General features: G+C 41.4%; 1 protein-coding gene across 1 annotated transcript; it reads right to left on the reverse strand.

Annotated features, from left to right (window-relative positions):
• Positions 1 to 1,805: 1,805 nt before the first annotated feature.
• On the reverse strand, positions 1,806 to 22,604 carry chd1 (chromodomain helicase DNA binding protein 1). The gene is made up of 36 exons (XM_070850203.1): positions 22,261 to 22,604; positions 20,492 to 20,610; positions 18,950 to 19,157; positions 18,592 to 18,723; positions 18,219 to 18,415; positions 17,765 to 18,039; positions 17,215 to 17,440; positions 15,803 to 15,903; positions 15,517 to 15,695; positions 15,204 to 15,328; positions 14,754 to 14,970; positions 14,471 to 14,560; positions 14,140 to 14,330; positions 12,877 to 13,065; positions 12,299 to 12,458; positions 11,371 to 11,523; positions 11,198 to 11,269; positions 10,955 to 11,104; positions 9,944 to 10,092; positions 9,540 to 9,636; positions 9,353 to 9,448; positions 9,057 to 9,233; positions 8,755 to 8,915; positions 8,613 to 8,654; positions 8,392 to 8,525; positions 6,861 to 6,999; positions 6,584 to 6,734; positions 6,083 to 6,205; positions 5,809 to 5,952; positions 5,398 to 5,703; positions 5,088 to 5,222; positions 4,661 to 4,839; positions 4,414 to 4,513; positions 4,273 to 4,324; positions 3,935 to 4,184; positions 1,806 to 3,398 (listed from the first exon to the last, which is right to left on the reverse strand). Exons 2-36 carry the CDS (start codon positions 20,542 to 20,544, stop codon positions 3,122 to 3,124), a joined length of 5,430 nt encoding a protein of 1,809 aa, XP_070706304.1. The 5' UTR covers positions 20,545 to 20,610; positions 22,261 to 22,604; the 3' UTR covers positions 1,806 to 3,121.

The following is a 22,604-nucleotide window of genomic DNA, read 5'->3' on the forward strand; positions in this document are numbered from 1 at the left end:
GAAATGCCCAACAAACTGAGGAAACATTAAACACAAGCCAAAGTTATCAAAAACACTCCCCTCTCTCTTCCTTGACAAGGTAACTGACATCTACTTTTAAGCTTTTCAACTTTTAGTTGATTTTGACTTGTTCTCAGTATTTCAAACTAAAATTGAATTGGCTGATGTTCAGGTATGCATAGCTATCCATCCATCTATTTTCTGCTGCTATCTGGAGCTGGGTCACATGCAAGATTTCCCATCTCCTCTAGGGAGTGTTCCCAAGCCAGATGAGAAATGTAATCCCTCCAGCGTGTTCAAGGTCTACCCCAGGGTTTCCAACATGTTGGACATACCTTGTAATCCTCCAAAAGGAAGGTGCCCAGCAGGCACTGGATGCCCGAACCACTTCACCTGCTTCCTTTTGACACTAAGGAATAGCAGCTCCACCCTGAGCTCCCTCCAGATACCTGAGCTCCTCACCGTTTCTCTAAGTCTAAGTGGAAACTCATTTTGGCTACTTGTAACTGCAGTCTCATTCTATCACTCGCTTCTCAAAGCTCATGACTGCAGGTGAGAGTTGAATGTAGAATGTAGAGGGCTTCGGCACCACTCCCTCTTTACTACAACGGTCCAATGCAGTGCCCTCATTGCTCTCCCCACCGCACCAGTCCACCTGATTTCATGCTACGTTACCTCACTCATGAACACGACACTTGGAGATGCAACTCAGTCCCAGCATGGAGGGAGCCAATCCACAGCTCTGCAGCAGAGAACCATGGCCTCAGACGTGGAGGTGCAGACTCTTATCCTGACCTCTTCATACTTGGCTACAAACTGCCCCAGCCATCATCAGCAAAAAGCAGAGAAGCCATTCCATGGTTCCAAACCAGACAGTCAGTGTCAGTCCTGCTATGCCTAGAGAGCCTCTCCATGGAAATTCCAAGCAGAATATGAGACAACACTGGCACCACCCGCTGTTTGACTTCCTGACTCAATTTAGCTGAGTGGTTCTTACCATAATATGGATTACAACAGTAGTGGAATAGGGCTGTTCACTGTACAGAACTGTGAACCGACCCTACCTCTGCACAACACAGCTGGTGATCTCAGACACATTAAGAAGGCAAGAAATTCCACAAATTAGCTCCTGACAAGGCGCATGTGAAAATGTGTGTGAAATAATAAAATAATAATAATAAAAATAATGAAAATCCATCCATCCAACATGAGCCTGGTACTGCACATGCTCTGACCAAACATGCTAATGGACCATGAGCTTTTAGCTGAGGGACAAAATTGGACAGTTTTCTCAGTTCTTCTTGTTTTCCACCTGTCAAAGGGACAGAAGCCTGCAGCCTCTTCTAACTAAATCAGATGATACAATGCCACCAGCACATTAGCTTTCCACCATCCACAAGGGTTTTCAAAAAAAGTGTATGAAATATTTGCATTTAACTTTTGGAATATCTCTCGATTGTTCAGTGTGGGTCCGGCCTAAGCAGCCTCTGCTCATACTCTGGGTATGAGCAGTGGTTTATGATTTTCTTCTTCAACATGACAATGAGCACTTCAGCATGAGCAGTGCCTTTTATTGATCCTGTGGGGGGGCACCGCGGAGCCCAGAGAGCCTCCATTCTCTCTCAAACGTCATGACACAACTGGAAGGTGATTTGCAGTGACGGTGTCCTGACAGATATTGGCTGGAGCTTCGCTTGCGATAGCTGAAGTGTAATGAAACTGACCTGCTCCGAAAACGTCTGATGACTCCAGCAGAATCAAAAACTCGACACTTTGTTGAAGAGAGTTGGTACGAGTGAGTACAGTGATTGATTTTAATGGCTTCATAAACAACTATATAAAACAGTTCATAAAAATTCATGCACTTTCAGTGTAAATTCATTTTGAAATATAGAGGAAATTTATGTACAACAGTGTGAACCTTAACAGTGACTTCATTCAGTTGGGTGGTTCACCACAAATATACTTGGCTGCATAGAAACATTGACATTATTATTGCCTACGTAGAAAATAAAATGAAAGGTAAAGAAACAAAAATATGTAAAAAGTTTCGTTTATTTAAGATCTAACGGGTGCTTCTATTGAAAGACAACTGTCCTTTTCCAGACTGATTTCAAAAGTCAGTTCCTTCCAACTCACTGATTGACACACTGAGACAAAAGAACTAAGCACTACTGAATAAAACTGAAAATCATTAAAGAACTTTCCCTTTACCAAAAGTTACATTCTGAAAGCATTATCATGAAAGAACTATTATACAGAAACTCACTCGTAGAACGACAAAAAAGCCTGAGTTGATGGGGGAAAGTAGAGTTATAATAAATCCCAAAAGCCTGAGGAAAAAGACCACTGATTTACTATTTTACAGAAATTTACAACAGTATTACTAAAGGAAAAATAACATGATACAAGTTGCTCTCTCTCTCAAAAAAAAGTCCAGATTATATTTTTTACAGCTAAGATATGTTATTAAATAATTCACACCTGGTGGAAAAGAAAACCTGCAGAGGAAATGATAAATGCTGTAAATGAGGTACTTAAGGTGGTGAGCCTGAGCTCAGACCGGATTCAACCAGACACCTTTACATCAACTTGTAATGTGATTCGTGTGACAACTGACTTCTCATTGAGTTAACACTTAAATAAAGTCAATACTCACATTAAGCAAGATAGAGAGACAGAGACAGACAGACAAACATAGAGAAACAGTCAAATACAGGATCCAGTGTCGTGGGTTGGTGGGAATATGAGGCAGCACTCAGGGTCAATTGTGTCCATTTCCAGAGATAAAAAAAGTTTATAAAAATTAAAAAAAAAACAAAAAAGGAAAAAAAAAACCAACCTGTGCTGCATGCTGTTGAGCCTACGCAGCGATACAGCTTTAAACTCTTAAATACAAAAATATGCTTTGACTTTTTAATCTGCTGCCTGGTTTGAGCCGCTCCCTGGCGTTCATCTCCCAGGTTCCCGAGATGCAGCTGAAGCGAGGAGATGACAGCCATGCTGAACTGACTGATACACAGTGCTTCAAACAGCTTCAGGTGTGAGTCCACAGTCCCTGTAAGGCATTTGCTGTGTTGCTGAGTCTATGGCTGCTACTAGCAGACCCAGGCAGCTCCTGTTATGTCTTGCGGCTGCTCCAGATCTGCTCCGGTGTGCTCTTGTGATCTGACGAGTAGTCGAAAGGTGAGCGGTGTCCCATGGGCGAGCGGGAGTCGTAGGGTGAACGCTGGTCTCTGGGAGAGCGAGGCCCGCTGGCTGAGGCTCGCTGCTCTGTCTGCCAGTCTGAGTGGTAGCGGTATGAAGAGCGGTGGTCTGGATGGGAATGGTCCTTCATGTCCGGCCGATGGTCTCGGCGGAACTCCTCCAGCTTCCTGTGCTTACTGTCATTGTAGTATCTACACACACACACACACACACAGAGAATCAGCAAGACTGAGCAACAAAACAAAGATGGCTCTACCGTGTAATTGCCATGAAACAATCAGAAAATTACATTTTATTTCTCTCCTTCGCTCCTTTTCACTTCCACTCTATTGCTGCTCTTTGTGCTCTTGATGTCAGGAAGCAAACACTTCCTGACTTTGTTTTGAACATTAACAAACAGGCAACAAATGTCCAAATGTGTACCTCTTCCCAATGGTGACACTAAAATGACAACTTGAGACCATACACAAGCTGTTTCTGTGTTTGACCAATCAGATGGCCCGGGCTAAAAAAAGAAAAACCCTACAGTTCCTGAATGTTTGGGAAGTACTACCCCAAGAGCAGGGATGTTTTTCAGATTTGTTTAGACAATAATTCCAGTAGAATAACAACTGCTTTATCCTCTGAAGTCAATGGTCTCAGGAAGCTGGTAAGCCGACATCAGCAGGTAGATAATGTGACAATAACGATGTTTATTTTGATCGTGGAAGCGGCCCTCGGCCCTCACCTGTCTTGTCTGTCTCTGTCCCTGCTGTCTGGTCTGTAGTGGTCTCTGTCTCGGTGGTCTTTGCCGTTGCTGAAGGAGTACGGCCTTTTCCTGGGCTCTCCTCCTGTCGTCTTCCTGTGGGAGTCTGAACTGTGTCTCTCCTTACTGCTGCTGCTCTCGTGGTATCGACTTGAAGGCTGATGCCTGTCTGAGCTGCAGCTGTCTCTGCTGCTCTCATCCTGGTGAGAGCTGTCCTTCAGCCTTTCAATATCTGAGGGCAGACGTCACAAATTAATCAGTACACAGTGACAACTTGCTAATCTCATTCTCTATGTACAACAGAGGGAGACGGACTGTACCTGCATGCTTATAGCTGTGGGTATTTATATTTCTAGTGTTCTGCTCCATTGCCTGGGGAAACACAATCATCATTGTCATCACTGGATTTCTACTGTCATATTGTAATTCAAGTTAAGAATTACTGTGGGGCCAATACATACCTGGGCGTTCTCTTGTCTTTTCTTGATTGCATGCTTATACAGTTTATGTAGTTTCCTGGCATCAAATTCCGTGAATTTGGAAACGAATATCCATAGGTTTCTGTAAAAGACAAACCATCGTAACATATGGAGCATACAAACAAAGATCCAAGTCTTAAACCCCATTCAAACTGACACAGTGACCCAGGTCATCTGTGCAGTATAGAACTGATAAATGGAAGAGTATCAGGAGACAAAGTGTACTAACTTCCGCCACTGTTTGATCTGGTCAGGATTTGAATACTCCTTCAGACACTCAGTGATGTGGTCTCCGATCTTTATGAGACACTGCCTTGTGTGTTCAAGCTGCTCACGCTCTGACAGCCCTTTCTCTGGCCTGTCCAGCTGCTTCAGGGCTGCTTTCACTGGCCGCATCCTCTCTTTACACTGCAGGTTTCAAACAAAAAGTCAATTCCAGCACCTCCAATCCTCAACTTTATAAAACCTTCGGGATACAACATGTTGAACCTACTAGGATCTAATGTTAGTCTGTTTTAATGGTGCTGGCATTCCATCAGTCAGTGTCATAATATTAGACATGCTAAGACAATTTGAGCCAAACTTAATCACAGTATAACTTTACAATTTGACTATGCATTTTTTTATCTGAAGATGTATTTATCGCTTTAATTTACCACACTGAAGGTCCTCTGGTCCAGTTCCTCAGACTCCTCAGATACTGGTACATTCTCTCCACTTGCTGTTATATGGACCGGTACATCAGAGGCTTTCTTTGTTCGTTCTCGTACCTCAGTCTTTACTTCATTCTGCTGCAAAGGATTTCAGAATTAATTCCTAACCAAACAGTTTTTCTTTTATCCATTTACATTGCCAGCATAATTATCAATTAATGTTAATTGATTCCTTAATTGACTCCAATTAAGGAATCCAGACTGTGGTTGATCGCAATAAAAGAATGTGTTAGGTATAGAATTATTATTTCACCTTTTCCACGCTCTCCTCTTGTTTATGTACTGCCTCCAGGGGCTTGGTTTCTTTTTTATCTTTTGGCTCCTTTGTCTCTTTAATGTCCCAACTTTCCTCCTTCTTCTCCTTTTTGCCTTCTTTTTTTATCTCTTTTCCCTTGACCTCCCTCTCCCCTGATGAAGAAGCCTCCTCCTGCTCAGGCTCCTCATCGTCATCGTCGTCGTCGTCATCATCGTCGTCGTCATCGTCCTCCTCCTCCTCCTCCTTCACCACCACCCTGTCTGCTCGGCCCCGTCTGTTCAGTGCCTTTGCTGGTGCCACCACCTGAGGGTGTCAAAGTATGATACACAATCAACTCTCAGCTGAAAACCGGAAACTCTTACTTCATGCTGCAGCGAGCAGAACAGTACAGCTAGTATCTAAATGTACCTTTTCCTCCTCCATTTCATCCTCATCATCTGACCTCTTGTCTGATGAGGGATCTGAGGACGTGCTCTTCATCACTTCATCCGTCTTTGTTGGCTTCAGAGTTTTGCTCTTTTTACTTCTTGGTTTCCTCTTCCGTGAATTAGCCTACATATATACAGAGAGGCATGGTAGATACTGGTAGACAGACATGTTTAATCGTTCCATATCAAATTTGAAAGCATTCCGGTTGGCCATCCATAGGAAGCTTGACATGTAAAGTTACCCAAAGACTTACTGTCCCTGCTTGTTTCTGTGCTTCTTTTTTGGCCAGGTCCTTGCTCAGTAACTTGATGAGGTAGTCTGCTCTGGTCTGTAGCTGTTTGGCCTGTGGCTTCTTGTCAGGGTCGTCTGGTAGGAGCTGATCAACAATGGACACAGTACTTATGTGAAACACCATCTACATTTGTCAGTACTTACTAATTTTCATGGAAGAAGATGACAGTGCTGTGAGTGATTAAGGAGTAATAAGTAAAAAGTAAATAGTAAATGAGGCAATAATAAAGGCTGACAGATGTATTGTGTTGAGTTATAACAAATGAGGAGCTAAGAATTCATTTGTGGTGGTCAAAGCCCTGAAATCCAATATTTGAGTTGGCCGCAGCGTAACACAGAAGCTGCATTCATATTTTCTTATGTCATTCGCAGTATGGTGTACGTGTGCTATCAAAAACTAGACAATAGGACAACGTACATAATGCTCTGTAGATCACACAAAGAGATGAGCACCTGAACTCACCTTATGTGTGAGGTTGAGGTCTGGGTCCATCTTGATCATCTCCCAGCTGCCATAACCGTACTCATAGATTCCTATGAGGAGGCTGGAGTCATCCTCCTTCCCCCACTCAATGTCAAAGTGTGCTGCCTTCGAGTGGCATGGAATTATATACCTATTAAGAAGTAGACATACAAATATATTTGGGTATGTCATATATGGTCATGCTTGATACAGAAGAAATCAACTTATTGGATCTCACAAAAACCTATCATATCATATAGAGTATTGGGAGCCATACTTCTTTCTCTCCTCAGGATCAGCAGGAATGGCCTTATGGAGTGGAGCCAGCTCTTCCTCGTGGGAGATGACAAGCTTGGCATTCACCTGGACTCCGGAGATCCTGAATGTGGGGCCTTTCACCTTCCCTCTTCTGCCTCCTGATGATCAAACCAGTTGAAAAATAAGCGGTTTTAATTCATCTTCATGGTTTATTATAGTTCACATGTTCATGTTGCACTATTAGTGAGCAAATTACACTGCGTATTACGACCTATAGCCTTACCAGTATGAGTATGGAGAATATTTGATTTGCTGTCTGGAAAACTGGTTTCACTCATAGAACAGGAAGCAGTACTAGGGTGAGCACTCTATTTTCCCAAGCAGTATTTAAGTAATCTTTGAAAAAGGCCAAACTATTTCCTGGTTCCAGCTTCTTTAGGGTTTCCACTTTGTGGATTTTTTTTTGTTTTATATCATTGCCAGTTGAATGTTGGGGTTTTGGACTGTTGACTGAGTCAATTCTTGTGAAAATGTCATCTTGGGCTCTGAGAAATCGAATTGAATTTCCCACAATTATCTGACATTTAATAGATGGATGAATGGGAAATAATGCAAATAGAATCTAATAATATCTGTCACTAACATACAGTATAGCTTATGGGAACCTTATGACTCAATTTAAAAACAACATTCCACAACATTGGGCATTTGAAAAGTATGAGCATGTTATAATTTAACACATTATATAACCTATAAAGCTGAGTCTAGCCTGAATGTAGGTCGCTGCATTTGGGCTCAAAAGTTCACTGAGGCTGCAGTTCACTGTGAATGGGACCTGACAGTAGAACCCGGTGCCACCCGCTGAACTACAGAGACCCCAAAGGCACCCAAAACATCTCATTTTTATGATGAACGACAACAACAACAGGTACAACGTGAGATTCATAAAGGATGTTAGTGTGGTGCTGCTTGACTGTACTTTACTTGTACAGAGAAAATGCTAATATGCTTCTTAATAACAGGTTCTTCAGAGTGCTGAAGAAATCAATAATGTTAATAATGAGTATTACTGATAATTAATCAACTAATTGTTGCAGCTCTAATAAAAAATACAAGAATACAAAACTCATAACCAAGTATAGAAAAATGAAGAAAACAAAAAAGGGGGCTTTTGACAGTTTTGCAGTGAATGTGTTAACGGGGGGGTTCCATTTTTTTTTATAATATTGTACTTTCAACTGTGTTTATTATTATTATTATTATTTTTTTTTTAATTGTAAAAAGGAGACCCTTGGGCTACAAAATGATCATAGCATATGGTGTGCATTTGTACTCCCACATACACGGCTGCTCAGGTTTCTGCACTAGTGTCTTCATGGGCTAATTGTATGATTGTAAAGTTGCTCCAATTTCAAATGGGTCCTAGATTAAACATCATCATCATCATCATCATCTCCTCATTAATTAATTACACCTTTAACTGTATACCAATATGCAAAGACCAGTGTTTCCCCATCATGAGCTGAAGGAATGTTTTAATGTTTGGTTACCTGAGGTCTTCTCTGGTCCACAGGGGTTTTCTCGTAGTGTTCTCACGCAGCCATTGTGGACCGTCTCTGCTAAGCGTTTCAGGTCATGCTCAGATTTATCAACCAGTTCAGCATCACGAGCAATAGCATCCAACCTGAGTGAAGAAAACACATGTTGAGCAGACTGTGTGGCATGTTGTTGTCAATTGCTGAAAACAATAAGAAAATCTGAGGTGGCTTGCCTTTCCAGGGGTCCTCCAAATTTTTTGTAACTCTTGACAAACCTGTAAGTAGTTTACAGAGATGTTAACCAGAATATGTGAGGGATGGTAGATAAATATCAAAACTGAGTTAATATTAATATAAACTTGTTAATATTATCACCTTCGGATCTCAGCGTCGCTGAAGCCCTTGATATTTTCTCGTGGAATGGTCCGAGGCCGTCCTCGTTTCTTCGGCCGCTTTCGGTCTGAGGGGGAGTCGCTGTCGGACCCAGAGTACCTCCTGTTTCTGCTTTGCCGACCCTCACTAGCGTTAAAGCTTATCTGTTAACACGAAACCAACAAAAATCATCTGGAATAGTTAATTAAGAACCCCAAAACACTGAAAAGCATACAAATTCCATTACACATTTTTTCTGAAGACTAAAAACTTGATGAATTTATTTGGCATGACTGCTTGTGTACCTGTTTGGCACAATTCCTCATGCGTGGCAGCATATAAATTTCCTCCAGCTCCTTCTGTCTCTCCTCCTCTTCCATCCTCCTCCTCTGCTCCCCTGGAATGATATCGTCCCAACTCCGCTGACTGCGCTCAGAGTCTAAGTCTATTTCTTCATCCTCCATCATGGAAAAGTTGGCCACCTACACAGGTCAAGTCAAACAGACAACTGTAAATGTTAATTTGTTGAAAGTATATACAGAGCATGCCAATTTTAGACAGTGTTTAACCAGTTCCTGAAATAACAAACTGATTTTTTAACCTTGAACTGTGACAGTAGTTCTTCTCCCACTGTGGAAGGTCCAGGGTCGTTTTCCCTGGTCTCAGCTCTTTTAAGGATCTCATCAATGTCCATTTCCTACAGAGCAGAACAGGCCATGACATGCTACCCCAATATATTTCACAAAAAAAGTGATTATGTATGTACAACACAGTATATAACTTCATACCTGGGGCTCCTGCTCCTCGCCCTCTGGCTCTTTGAAAAGCTCCTCAGCACCAAACTTCAGGATGGCAGACAGCTCCTCCTTGTTGAATGGTGCTGAACTGTACGTAATAAAACACACAAGTGAGATAACATCAAATGGGGCCGCAACATTTAAGACTACATTACACTAGTGATGGAATCCTCGTTTCATTTTTTGGTTGAAAAAGTTTGAGGACAACAGAAAAGCTACATATTTTCTGTTGCAGACTGAAAATGGGTCTGTTCAGACTACACCTTAGCCCATGAATGTGAAAAAAGGTTTCTCTATCTCTTGATGTTTCCATGTGCAGAACTTGAAGCAGTTCATCTTATTTTGATGAAGTTGATGTACTTGGAGTCAGTAAAATAGCAGAATGTGTTGCTTGCCTGGAGGGAGCAGCACCGGTATGGAGAACCGTTTTCCCCGTGGTGTCCATCCTTTGAATGACAAGGTGGTCCAGCACCATTTTCTTTTTTGCCCTTTCAATGATGTCCTCTTCCACTGAGCCCTTTGTCACCAGACGGTAGATATTCACCTGTCCAAAGCAGTGAGATATAGAGTATACTGTGTATATCAACAGAAAAGCATTTAAACATGTTCTGGCTGTGCATAATTTATACACAAACATAATTTATGTCTCCTAGAGATGCTCTACAAAGTTTATCACATTGTCACAGTATCATTGTGGTAATTTGATAACCGAAGTGTTGCAATGTAATTAAGCACTTTGAGGGATTCCTTCTATGCTACTTTATACTTATATTATTCTATGTTTGCCAGCTATTCTGTTAGTTTACAGTTCCTTGTCATACAAACATGTCTCATTATCGCATAAATGTGATGCATTTTAGAGATGAAAATGTCCATCAAGTTAAAGTTTGATACATCTCAGCCAACTGAGATAGTGCACCAATAATAAAATAAACCTGAAATTGGACTTTGCATACTTAAAGCACGTTTTGTTTTCAAGATGGCTGTACTTTGAGGACACATTTTAAATGCAGGAGTTTTACGTGTAATCATTTTAAAACCCTGTATTGCTAATCTCACTTAAGGATCTATGGCCTTCCTCCACCAATGGATAATTGTCTATCATTGCTGTCGTCACCTCCTTTTTCCTGTAATCTTGACCAAATAATGATCTCTTTCAGTAATGAGGTAAAACTAACAGTAAAGATCTCACTTTTCTCAGCTGCTCCCAGTGAAGCTGCAGTATTTGTTAATGCCACTGTAATAGTTCTTGTTGCTGCTTTACAATTTCAGTGTTCCACTGGCCAATTATTCTAAGGCCTTTATTGTGAAGCAGCTATAGCCTATAGGTGACAGCTGTTTATTTGAGGCAAAATACATAATTCAAACAAAGAAATGGGTCAAGGGTTAAGACACTTGTTGCTTACCTGTCTTTTCTGTCCAATCCTGTGGGCCCTGGCCTGGGCTTGTAGATCGTTCTGTGGGTTCCAGTCTGAGTCAAAGATGACTACTGTGTCAGCTGATGCCAGATTGATACCCAGACCACCCGCACGAGTTGATAACAGGAAGCAGAAATCCTGGGCGCACGAGAGGAAGTTTACTCCATTTTACAGTCCTGGTTATTTCAAATTAAGCACAAACATTGACTAAATCCAGGGCATAAAACTTACCTCTGAGCCCTCAGCATTAAAATGATCCAGTGCTTGCTTCCTCATCTCCCCTTTGATGGAGCCATCTAATCTCTACACAAATTTGAAATTTAGAGAGTAATAAGACAAATGTAGATGGTGTTTCATCTTATGTATGTGCAGTACATGGTCATGTCAGAACAGCATGTACCAACCTGAAAGAGGAACTGTCGGCTCCTCAGGTATTCAGCCAGAATATCCAGCATCCGTACCATCTGGGAGAAGATGAGAACTCTGTGGCCTCGCTCCTTCAAACGCACCAGCAATTTGTCCAACAGAACCAACTTCCCACTGCTGCGAATTAGTTGCTGGAAGATAAAAACAGGGGGCAAACAGTTACTGGTCCATCCTCTCCAACTACTGTCATGAAATCAATGTTTAATCAAATATGTTCATCTGGTATAGTGGAAGTAACCGCATTCACCAAGTTATTCCCAACATACACCCACTTAACATACAATACATACATTGTGAGGCTCATAGTGATGAACCTGCAGCTCTTCTTGGCTTTATAGTGAGTATCAGCTCATTGTGGCCGGTTGCCTTTATGTTTTGATGTTTTAGTTCATTCTCAGAGTTGATTCTAGTCACAGAAGGCAGCTGTTTTCAGTGAGACTACAGACTAGTTGGTGAGCACAGTGGAGCGTTTAAGAGCTAGATATCACCCTCAGAAGTTGTGAGATACCAAAAACAGAGACATGGGCAGGTTTCATCTATTGAACCTGAGATTATCTTGCATGTGTTTTTGTACCTGTGATAGAGCAGTCCAAGGTGACTCATTGCCTGCCTTAAATTTACTTGACAGTCCTTTCACAAACCTTACTCAGTACATTCTTACCCTGGTTTTCACTATCATTTGGCATATTATTAGCTCATTCACATCCCTGTAAACAAGATGGTAATATATATGATATCTGGGTTTCTCGAATCCAGGCAAGTATGTTTACATGCGCTAACACATACTAGGCTAACTCCAAAATGATCCTAAGTGGAAATTATAAACTATAGCCTAAACCTAAAACAAACCTTTAACTGGGACCCTGATGTTGCAGTACAATGACAATGGCAGTAAAACAAACAGACCTGTAAAGCTTCAGCTCTGTTGAGGAACTCGTTGTCGTCTGGCTTGATAAGGTAACAGTGGTTACAACACTTCTTCAGCTCCATCATGATGTTCAGAAAGCCTGATGTGCTGCCTTTGGTACCTTTACTCAGAGCCTTGTAGTTTCTGGTCAGGATCCATCTGAAGGAACACACACACACTCTATAAATGATGTAAAAATGGCACATCCAAAGGCATTGGGCAAGGTAAGGCTGTGTTCGGACTCAATATCTCTGCGTCAAAAACTTCAGTAAGGCATTGAAAGTTGTGACTGAACAGGCTTCAACCTGGGCTTCCTGGTTAATACTTCATGTTCTCATCAGCTCCATATCCACACCACAAGTGCTTCAATGGGTAACTATTTTTGGTCTGATCATGGCCTTTACCCCCACCCCCAACTTGGCAAATATAAGATCCTCATGTCTTCATAATAAAAATGGTTATATACCAAAGTTGTCTACACAATGCTACTTGCCAGCCACCACACAGCACCAAATATCTACTGTACAGATATATATTTTTAATTTCCTCAATTTAAAAGGTAATGACCGGCACTTACTTGTAATACTGCTTCTGGATGGCACTCATCTCCACTCGGAGGATCTGCTCTACTTTGGCGGGAAGAGATTTCTCAACGTCCTTCTTGACTCTGCGCAGTAGAAAAGGTTCCAGCTCTTTGTGCAAGCTGGTGTAGCCCGAGTCCCTGCCTTTGCCATGCTCCTCCTCAAAAAGTTCCCAAGAGTGAAACCTTTAGATACCAGACATACAACACACATCAGTGGGGATGTAGAAATACAGTAAACTCATGGTAAGAGATACAGAAGAAAAATCCTTATTACCCATTAGAAGCAAAAAGTGCATTAACTGGTTGGGTTTCATTATTCTTACTTGGTACAGTCTTATTGGTTTGTTCATATCATTTAAGGTTGCATAATATCTTGTTATCCCAGTTTATCAGGACCTGCTTCCTGCGCTTTTTTGTCAAAAAGGCTTTGATATTTTGGAGTGTCCCCTTAAACTGAAGCAGTGTGTTTACTGGTGACCCCTGTATAATGTTGCATATGTCTAAGAGTTTCTCCATGGCTCTTCTTAGATTGCTTCATTTGAATTGCATCTTAAAGAATAAACCTATCCAATGTTTCACAGGAAATAAATAAAAGCTCTGCGATTTAAAGGCTTGTTAACAAGGCTTTTATTTGATTGGCCATTATCAGAGGACATTATCAAAGAGAAACTCAGTGTAGAAAGATAGGCAGGCTGGCTGGCAGCGCTGCAGCAGCCATGCCGACTGTGTTGGCACCGCAAGCACGCAAGCTGCAGCAGTTCAGTGAGGTAACCATCATGAACAGGGAGAGGTAGGCAGTGTGGCCCCAGCGTTATGCTAGTAACGAGTCATGTAGCCTCAACCAGAGAAGGAGCGAGCTACAGAGGTCTGGTAAGCTCACTTCCTTTTAACTCCACACCACCAGTCTGCCTCATTTGAGATGATTCACTAGACTTCATACATTTTATACAACTGTTTTCACAAATGCAGTGATGTTCCCCAAGATCTGCAGACATACTTTGATGTGTAAAATCAGTTGGATTCTTCTTAAATACCAAACTGACAAGCATTATTTCAATGACCTCTTCTGATAAAATTTCAAAGTCTAGTGCACAACATTACTGTTTGCTCTGATGAAAAGTGTGCCCACCTGCACATGTAACCACACCTGACAGTGTAATGAAGGAGTACTGAACATACTCAAAGAATACTTCTGAATCACTGCAGCGCGGAGAAAAATTAAGTTAGTCTTTGAGCGTAACAATTTACATGACCTACTTCTCTGGCATAATGAAGTGCAGCAAGGACCAGAGCTCTTTCAGGGAGTTCTGCAGTGGTGTTCCTGTGATCAGAAGTCTGTGATTGGATTTGAAGTCCATCATGGTCTTGTAGAGGAGGGAGTCATCATTCTTCAGTCTGTGCGCCTCATCCACACCAATGAAGGCCCAGTTAACATTGCCCAAAAATGACTGGAGAAATGCACATTTGTTAGATTTTGCATATGCTAACATCATAGTACACAGCTTTAGAACTGACTTTTATCATTTCTCTGTATCATACATAAAAGAGATAAAGTGAGCAAGACCATGACCCATGAATAGCCTCTGACCTTGTCTTTGAGGAGAATCTCATACGTTGTGAGGAGGATGTTAAATTTCATTCTCTTGCTATGGACATGCATCCACTCATGTGTCCGGATCTATTAAATGAAAACACAGAAGAAAAGGAAACATCTAAAATGTTAAGACAATCAGTAACAAACTGAAGTCCTTGCTGCTTGCATTCACACATCTTGAGCTTTAATTAGAGGAAATGGATCTTCATCATGTGATTATTTTTCTCAAATATGACCTGGTGCACAGCCACTGCCGCACTGTGTGCAGTGTGCTTACCATGTTCCTGCTGCCGATGTCTCCCAGATAGACCACAACATTCATCTGAGGAGCCCAGAGATGGATTTCTCTCTGCCAGGAGGTTAGTGTAGAGAGGGGTACCACCAGCAAGAAGGGCCCATATAGCTGGTGCTCATTAAACATGTAGTTGAGGAAGGAGATGGTCTGGATGGTCTTTCCTAAACCCATCTCATCAGCAAGGATGCAGCTGTTGCCTCTATGAATGACGACAGAGTAGAAGAGTGCAACAGCAAAAGATCAGATTGTGAGCCCACTACACACTACAGTAAGGGAACATCCAACATATCACATTTATATATTAGGGGCCATGATCACTTTGTAGGGACCCAGAGAAACCCTGAATTCTATGGTAACCCCCCCCCCCCCCCCCCATAAACAGAAAATGGACTTTTGGACAATCGTAGCATTTAAGGATTGTTTGAGTCATACTTGCACCAGGAGTGGGCCATCCAGTTCAAACTGTCCAACTGGTAGTCTCGGAGTTCCAGTCCATCACCTCCTATGTAAGCTGGCGCCTTTTTCATAGGCACAAACCTGGGTCTCTGCTTCAGCACCTATAGAACAGAACAACAGCTGGTGAGGTCAGTGTTTGACCCAAAACTCACAGTTGAGTTTATTTCAGATTGCAAACACATGAGAAATGACACCAAGCTGGCTGAAGGGCAGAACTCTACCACTCTACCAAGGTCTGACACATTACCAACATACAACCACTGCCAGTACAGACTTGGCCGTGAGTTACCTTGCAGTCCCTGGATGGAATGGTCTTGGACTGGTTTCTGCTCATGTAGTCATCGATGCATTTCTGGAACTTTTTACTAATCAGAGCACCATCTTCCCAGCTACACTCCGAGTATGGTAAACCCTGCCACTTACACAAGTAGTCTGGGTAACCAGCTGCTGACGTCTGGTTTGAATGCCCTGTTCAAAAGGAATTCAGAGACCAATTTAGTTACAAAAATGCAGGTGCAAATATATTTAAAGAAAACTGTTAGATACAAACTAGCTATTCACTGTAGAAAGTGTACCTATGATTCGCTCTACAAGCTGGTACTGGGAATGCAGGTCAGCCATCAATTCTTCCTGACAATTGAAATACTCTATATCCTCCGGTGATGCTGCCTTTAACCTGCAGAGACAAAAAAATCCATTAGAAAGTAAACATTAGCCTGTATTTCATTTCTATTCTGGGCCAAACCAAGATCTCTTTTTCAAAGTAAATGCTAGTAAATTAAATAAAATATATTGAATTTGACCATTTTTAATTTGCAGAAGATCATCAGGTTGAATCCCTGTAGAGACACTGACAGCACTGCAGCAAAGTATGACCCAGGGTAATGCTTTTGTCTCTCATTGCAATTTAACCAATGACAGTGGACAAACCCGTCATCAGTCACATGGGGCAGAAGTTAGCTGAAGACTACTCTAGAGTTACAGAGTGGTTTCATCTTGAGCAATGACAGTTAATTACACTATCGGTAATACGAAAGACAGGTTCTACTGGATGACACACAAATATACACAGGTCAGCAGCATAGGCCTTAAAGCTCGTCCCCTCAGTTAGAGGATGGGACATGAGCCAAACTAACTAAGTACACATCGAATACATTTTTCACAAAGATCTGCATTATATGCTATCTGGCGGGTGTATTTGAAGCCCTAGTCTGTGCAGTAATGATCGGGGACTGGATTCAAATGTCATGAGTGCAAGACTGCAGCAACTGTACCCGGATTATTTTATTTTCATTTTTGTATAATGGTAGGAAGTGGAGATGCATTGTCAATTTTTTTGTACAGTGTAAGAATATGAGAAATGGTAAATGGTCTAGCGCCTTTCTAGTCATTTCTATGACTGAAAGTGCTTTTACATCACACCCTCATTCACACATCAATCATTCAGGAGGAATCTGTTCTTTCACACACTTTCATACACACTGAAGCTATGCTTCAGGAGCAAGTTGGGGTTCAGAGTCTTGCCCAAGGACATTTCGAAATGCGACCAGGGATCGAACCGCCGATCTTCCGATTGATGGAGGAACCGCTCTACCTCGAAGCAAATACTATTTTTGCTTGAAATGCACTTCCGTTTTATGTCAATGAGCAATGAAAGGTTTAGGGGCTTAAGGGGTGAGCAATTGCAGTGACAGAGTAGGCCACATCAACTAGGACTGTGGTGAAGGCTATGGTGGAAAAACCCAGGAAACGAAAAATCTGAGATGGTTGGTACCCACATCTTTACAGAAAGCTGGCTTGACTGCAACACCCTGGATCAAGCCACTGTTCCAGACAGGTGTACTACCAGGCGCGCCAGGAAAAGGAAAATATTTTCAAAACAAGACGATAGTCCCATAAACTAATCAATTTTTCATTGTTTAATGACAATATTAAGAAAATCATGACCTATCCCTATTGTATTTGTCCTTGTAGAGTATTTTCTCACCATCTCTTTTTCTCCTGGTCCTTCTTCTTGAAATTGTCCAGTTTCTTCATGCCCTTGACATTCTGTAACTTGAGTGTCTCCTCTGTCTCCCAGGTGTTGTGGATATGGGCCCAGTTCTTCCACTTTATCAAATATTGTATTTCACCAGCCTCTTTATTGGGATTATAGGTGGCATTGGGGTCCCCATCTGCTTCTACAGCGTACACAGTGGTTACACTTCCTGTTGCTGTAAGGGGGAAAAAAATGAAGGTATGTGTAACATATTTCTTTATTCATGATTGGAACCAGGCTAAAATATTGTTTGTGTAGGTGAATAGAAGGAAGCAATATGAAGTTCATTCTGGTTTGGCCACACAGAAGTTACTTGTAACTGTGTCTTCTATGTTTCCCAGGTATCTCCTGGCTTCCCCTGAAAAACCATCCAGTTTCCTTCTTTTCCTTATTATTCTTAAAACTGAATAGTAATCCTGACATTTCAAACCTAGATAAATTCCTGTCAATAGTGGCAGTTAAATCACATTGGATTCCAATCTCAGTACAGCGTTCTTACCTCTTTTTCTTCCTATTCTGCTATCCATCACTCTCTCCAGTGTTTCAAACTCATCTTCCTCAGGCTGTGGTACATCTTCACCGAGAACTTCCACCAGGTCATCTGAGTCAGTCTTCAGCTCCTCGTCCTCCTTATAGCTGATGTTGACTGTGGCCTGCCGCCGTGGACCCGCAGACGCCACCTTCTTGTAGTTATCATCCTCGTCATCAGAAGAAGAACACTTCTGGGATTTCTTCCTCTGGGTGCTGCTCTTCTTCCCATTCCGAAAATTCATCCTGAGACAGTAGAAGAGCCAATGCATATGGTGAGTTATACTCAAACCACTCTTTGTATTCCTTTAAACATCATGGGACTTCTGATCAGTACCTAAACGGCTGTGGTGACTGACCACTCTAAAAATAAATATTTAAGAGAATAATGTAACCCTGCAGCCGTTGAGCAGCTGTACACTTACTTTGTTGGAGGTTTTCTGCTTTTGATTTTATGACTGGGCTCATAGTCTGATGCCGTTTCATCACTGTTGCCCTCTGCTGATGAGTCTGATCCAGAACCACTCCCAGATCCGGAACCTGATCCAGAGTTAGACGAGCCTGAATTTCTCCTTCTTTTGGATCCACTTGATGAGTCAGACTCATCGCTACTTGACGAGTCCTAAAAAAGATGATCAAAGGCAGAGTGTTCATGAATATTTAGTGAGTGCTAATTCATTGTGCACCTCCAATTACAGACGTTAAACTTAATCACATTATTGATATATCCAAATGGTGTTGATTAGTTCCCAGTCAAACAGCCTATAGAAAGTGTATTGGGGTCAGTTTAAAACAAACCTCATCAGATCCACTATTTGAGGAGCTTTGTCTCTGTTGTTGCTGTTGCTGTTGCTGCTGCTGCTGAAGCTGTTGTTTCCTGAGCATAGCAGATCTTTGCACTGCAAGGATACTTGGGTTGGACTTCCAGAACTGCAATCAATGAGTGCAGTGGAAGGTTAGCCAAAAATATGTGAAAAGGTTCAAAAGGTTTCATGTGACAGTCAACCACAATGCTAAACACCCAAAAAGACATAATGATAGAATATATTGTAAGAATAATTTCATTTTCTCCCCCTGTCCAGATGGAGTAACAAATAGGAGCCCATCTTTGATCATTTAAAAACATATACATAAAAAGAAAATCCCTTCTCTTTACCTCAGCTCCGTCGATATTTGACTTATTTGGCGGTTCCATCTTCTCCTTAGATTTCTCTGTGTCAGAATCTGACTGGCTGCCAGAGTCTGAGCCACTACCTGAGTCACTGCTCCCTGATTGGCTGCTGCTGCTGGAGGAACTGGAACTGGAGCCTGAGCCGGACCCTGATGCTGAGCCCGATCCAGAACCGGATTCATCATCAGAATTACTATCACATATGAGAAAAAAGAAAATCACAAAATACATATTTTTGCATTATCAATTCACATAGACATGTCAAACTCAAGGCCCGCGGACCACATCCGGCCTGCAATACAATTATATACAGCCCGCGAGATAATTTCATGTGACTATTAACAATGGCCTGTCGGTAAATAGCATTCCCCGATCAGCGGACCAATGCATTGGTCAGCGCTTTTATAACGACACTTAAGCTAGCCCCCAAAACAAATGGCTAAACAAAAAGAGGACTTTGAAAACAGGGACTTTCCCAGCAGGTGGGAAGCAGAGTTTTACCTGTTTGTCAATATCAGAGGTAAACCTGTGTTTGTGGAGCTAACCATAATTAAAGAATATAACATAAGATGGCACTATGAGACAAAACATCATGATAAGTACAAAAATGAAAAAAGAAAAACATTTTTTAATTCTATTTATTTTATTGAGGAAAAGTTGTTGAAGTTTGGCTGTTTAAATTCCTATTTCTGAATAAAATATATATTATTATATTATATACTATAATAAAATAGTCACTATTAGACTCTTCAATAAATGTTGAACCCGTTTGGCCCGCGACCGTGTTTTAAATTCTGGCTTCTTTGATTGAGTTTGACACCCCTGAATGAACAGATGAACCAACCACTAATCAATCATACTGGACTCATTCAAGGTATTTTTATACCAGTCGCACTCCAACAACAACTAATATAACAACTCTCTTTTCCAAGTAGCAACATGTTGTTCAAGATTTAAAAAATGAATTCTGGCCTACACAGACAAACATGATGCCATGCGGAAACAATGGCAGGGAAGCTGCTTATCATTGCACAACTTTTACCACATAACAATCCAGTGTCATCTGGTAATGCCATATGTTAGTCACTTAATACAAGCAAGTGTACATTTGAGTTGAATCATCATAATTAATCAGAAATCAATAATTAACTAATTATCACTACTATCACAACTTCCCTGAATTGTATTATCCAGCCTCAATGCAGTATATACTGCTGTGTAGTGTGAACAGACTTGTGCAAAAACATTGTAAACAATGGTGGCATGCCACTAGACATCGGTCTGCATTTTCATAAAATTACACATTCCAATATAAACAAACTGGAGATGACAGCGTCACAAAGACAGAAATGGCAGACAAGAGGTATTTTGCTCCAGTCTACTGTAAGAATAAGGTATCAGATATACACTTATTGTTATCAGTATATTATTGGTATCACCTGAAGCACAAATAAAAACAAAAGATGTTCATCACTATCAACAAAACTACTTTGACGTCCTTTCATGGGAGATGAGAAAATAATTTACCTTGATTCTCCACTGCTGTTGCTTACACTTTCATCCTCACTGCGTCCAGCCATGTTTAAGTCCAAAAATACAGACTTCCCCCCCTGACAACCTACAGTATTATGTTCCACGTGGTTAACCTGTAAGAGAAGACACACATTAACAACATTAGAAATACTGTAGAAATGCCTGGCCTGTGCCTTCAACAAAGATGACTAATTTCAGTAACATCATGAAATAAGACAGCTTTATTAATACAGAAGGGAGCAGAAGGGAAGGGAAGAGAATGCTGAAAAATTACAACATCAGAATAAAAGCAATAGAGTAATAATAAATGTTATAAGTTAAATGTTAACACCAGTGCCTAAAGGAATAATAATAAATAGATACATTTAGAAAAAATTGTTGATTTAAAAAGAAAAACAATATTGCAAACTGAAACTGTGCTTATTAAAATGTGACACAACATGGCAAAATTCTAAACTGCAGGTACAAATCCTCATGCTCGACACGGAAAACTCATCTGCAGCTCAGCACACCATCCCTGTCAACCAACGATAGAACTCCTGCATCAACATTTAGCCAATGAGCGGTCCCTGTGGAGCTGTCAGTACGGTTTCCCATGCGACTTTTCGTAAAAAATGTTAACATTTTAGAAGTAATGTATACTGGTCCGAGAAGAGTTAATTGTATCCATAGCGTCCCAAAACACTTATTTTTATTGACATCTTCAGTTAAGAGCAAAACAGATGGAGCTGTGCGGATGGCTGTGGCTACATAGAACTTAGCACCGAGGCCTATCAGGCCTGCGCAGCAACAGCAGCGTGTTTTCACATCCACACAAAGCTCCGTGGGCAATCTAAGAACTGGATAACCGCACTAACCTTAGCTAAGGCCATAGAAAAACTCTTTTAGTCTCATGCCAACCTTGGCGTCATCGATTCGGGGTGCCATTTAGACTTATGGTGGCTTCAGTTTAGCTTGTAGCCAACTAGCTCATACCGGCTAATGACGCCAACATTAGCTATTGGCGGGGTATGTTAGCAGTAATGTATGCAGACACAGCCAACGCGCCAGCCAGTTATTCATCTCCAAATCAATAAAGAGAACAATACCCCATAACAATCAGCATGATCGTAACTTAGTTAATGCTAGCCACATTACTGCTACACTATAATGACTGTCCACATTGTGTAGCCAATTATTGTTTGCTAGCTCTTAAATGTTATGCTAGTTTGATCATTTCTGGGTTTTGAAATCATAACACTTGTAAAACAATTAAAGCATCACATGGTGTTATAATTTTACTACGTGTGCCACAATTATGTGGGTTGAACGTTTAACGTTCAACGTGGGTTGAAGAAACATGAAGTGAGGGGGATGATACCCAGCGTTTACCGAGGTTGTCAAGGAACGTAGGGCTAGCTAACGTTGAGAAGCACGAGGCTAGCACAGGAGCTAACAAAAATGACAAAACTTTGCGCTAGTTCATCTTAGCATGGAACCGCTGGAATGTTCACTTTCCGGTTATAGCTGACACTCAGTGTTAAACAGTCAACGACATTTAACTATGCAAATATCTGTGCAAGTAGTGAACCACAGCAGTGCGCTAAAACTTATTTAGTATTCATCATTAAACCCACAAACCCAAATTAGCTAACCTAACTTCACACTCTTCCATCTTGTTTTCATTCGCCGCTCACTTCTCGCGGCTTTTACCACATCAACATGCAACGTTAGCTTACTTTCTCGCTGAACTAAGGGATAAGTAACTCCAAGCTGTATGTTACCTGGGTGTTGTTTTATGTTACCTGGGAAACTCCACTGAAACACTTGTCTAAATCCGCCGTTTCACTTCAGAGGTCCTTTCTTCTTTTATTTAACTAGTGAGCTAGCAGCCACTGATAGCTAACGCTACCTTATGCTAGCTAGCTATCTCCCAGTTAGGGAGAGCAGCCCCGAACGATTCAGTTCGATAAAATGTATATAATGTTGGTTTTCCTCTCCCTCGAAAAATCAGGTAAGTCCCCTTTCCCGTTTCGGATTTAAGCGAAGTTTAATGCTCGTCGGTCAACTGCGATTGTAGAAAGCTAGCATTTCAATCCAGGGTCTTCCGACAACCGGCCTCCGCCAT

Source organism: Pempheris klunzingeri, chromosome 19, assembly GCF_042242105.1.
Source record: "Pempheris klunzingeri isolate RE-2024b chromosome 19, fPemKlu1.hap1, whole genome shotgun sequence".
NCBI lineage: Eukaryota > Metazoa > Chordata > Actinopteri > Acropomatiformes > Pempheridae > Pempheris > Pempheris klunzingeri.

Excerpts from the sequence above, each read along its gene's own strand:
- chd1 (XM_070850203.1), bottom strand. The coding sequence starts at position 20,544 with ATGGCTGGACGCAGTGAGGATGAAAGTGTAAGCAACAGCAGTGGAGAA. Across the intron at positions 19,158-20,491 it reads AACAGCAGTGGAGAATCAAG|TAATTCTGATGATGAATCCG; the intron begins GTAAATTATTTT and ends CATATGTGATAG. Across the intron at positions 15,329-15,516 it reads TTCCATCCAGGGACTGCAAG|GTGCTGAAGCAGAGACCCAG; the intron begins GTAACTCACGGC and ends TCTGTTCTATAG.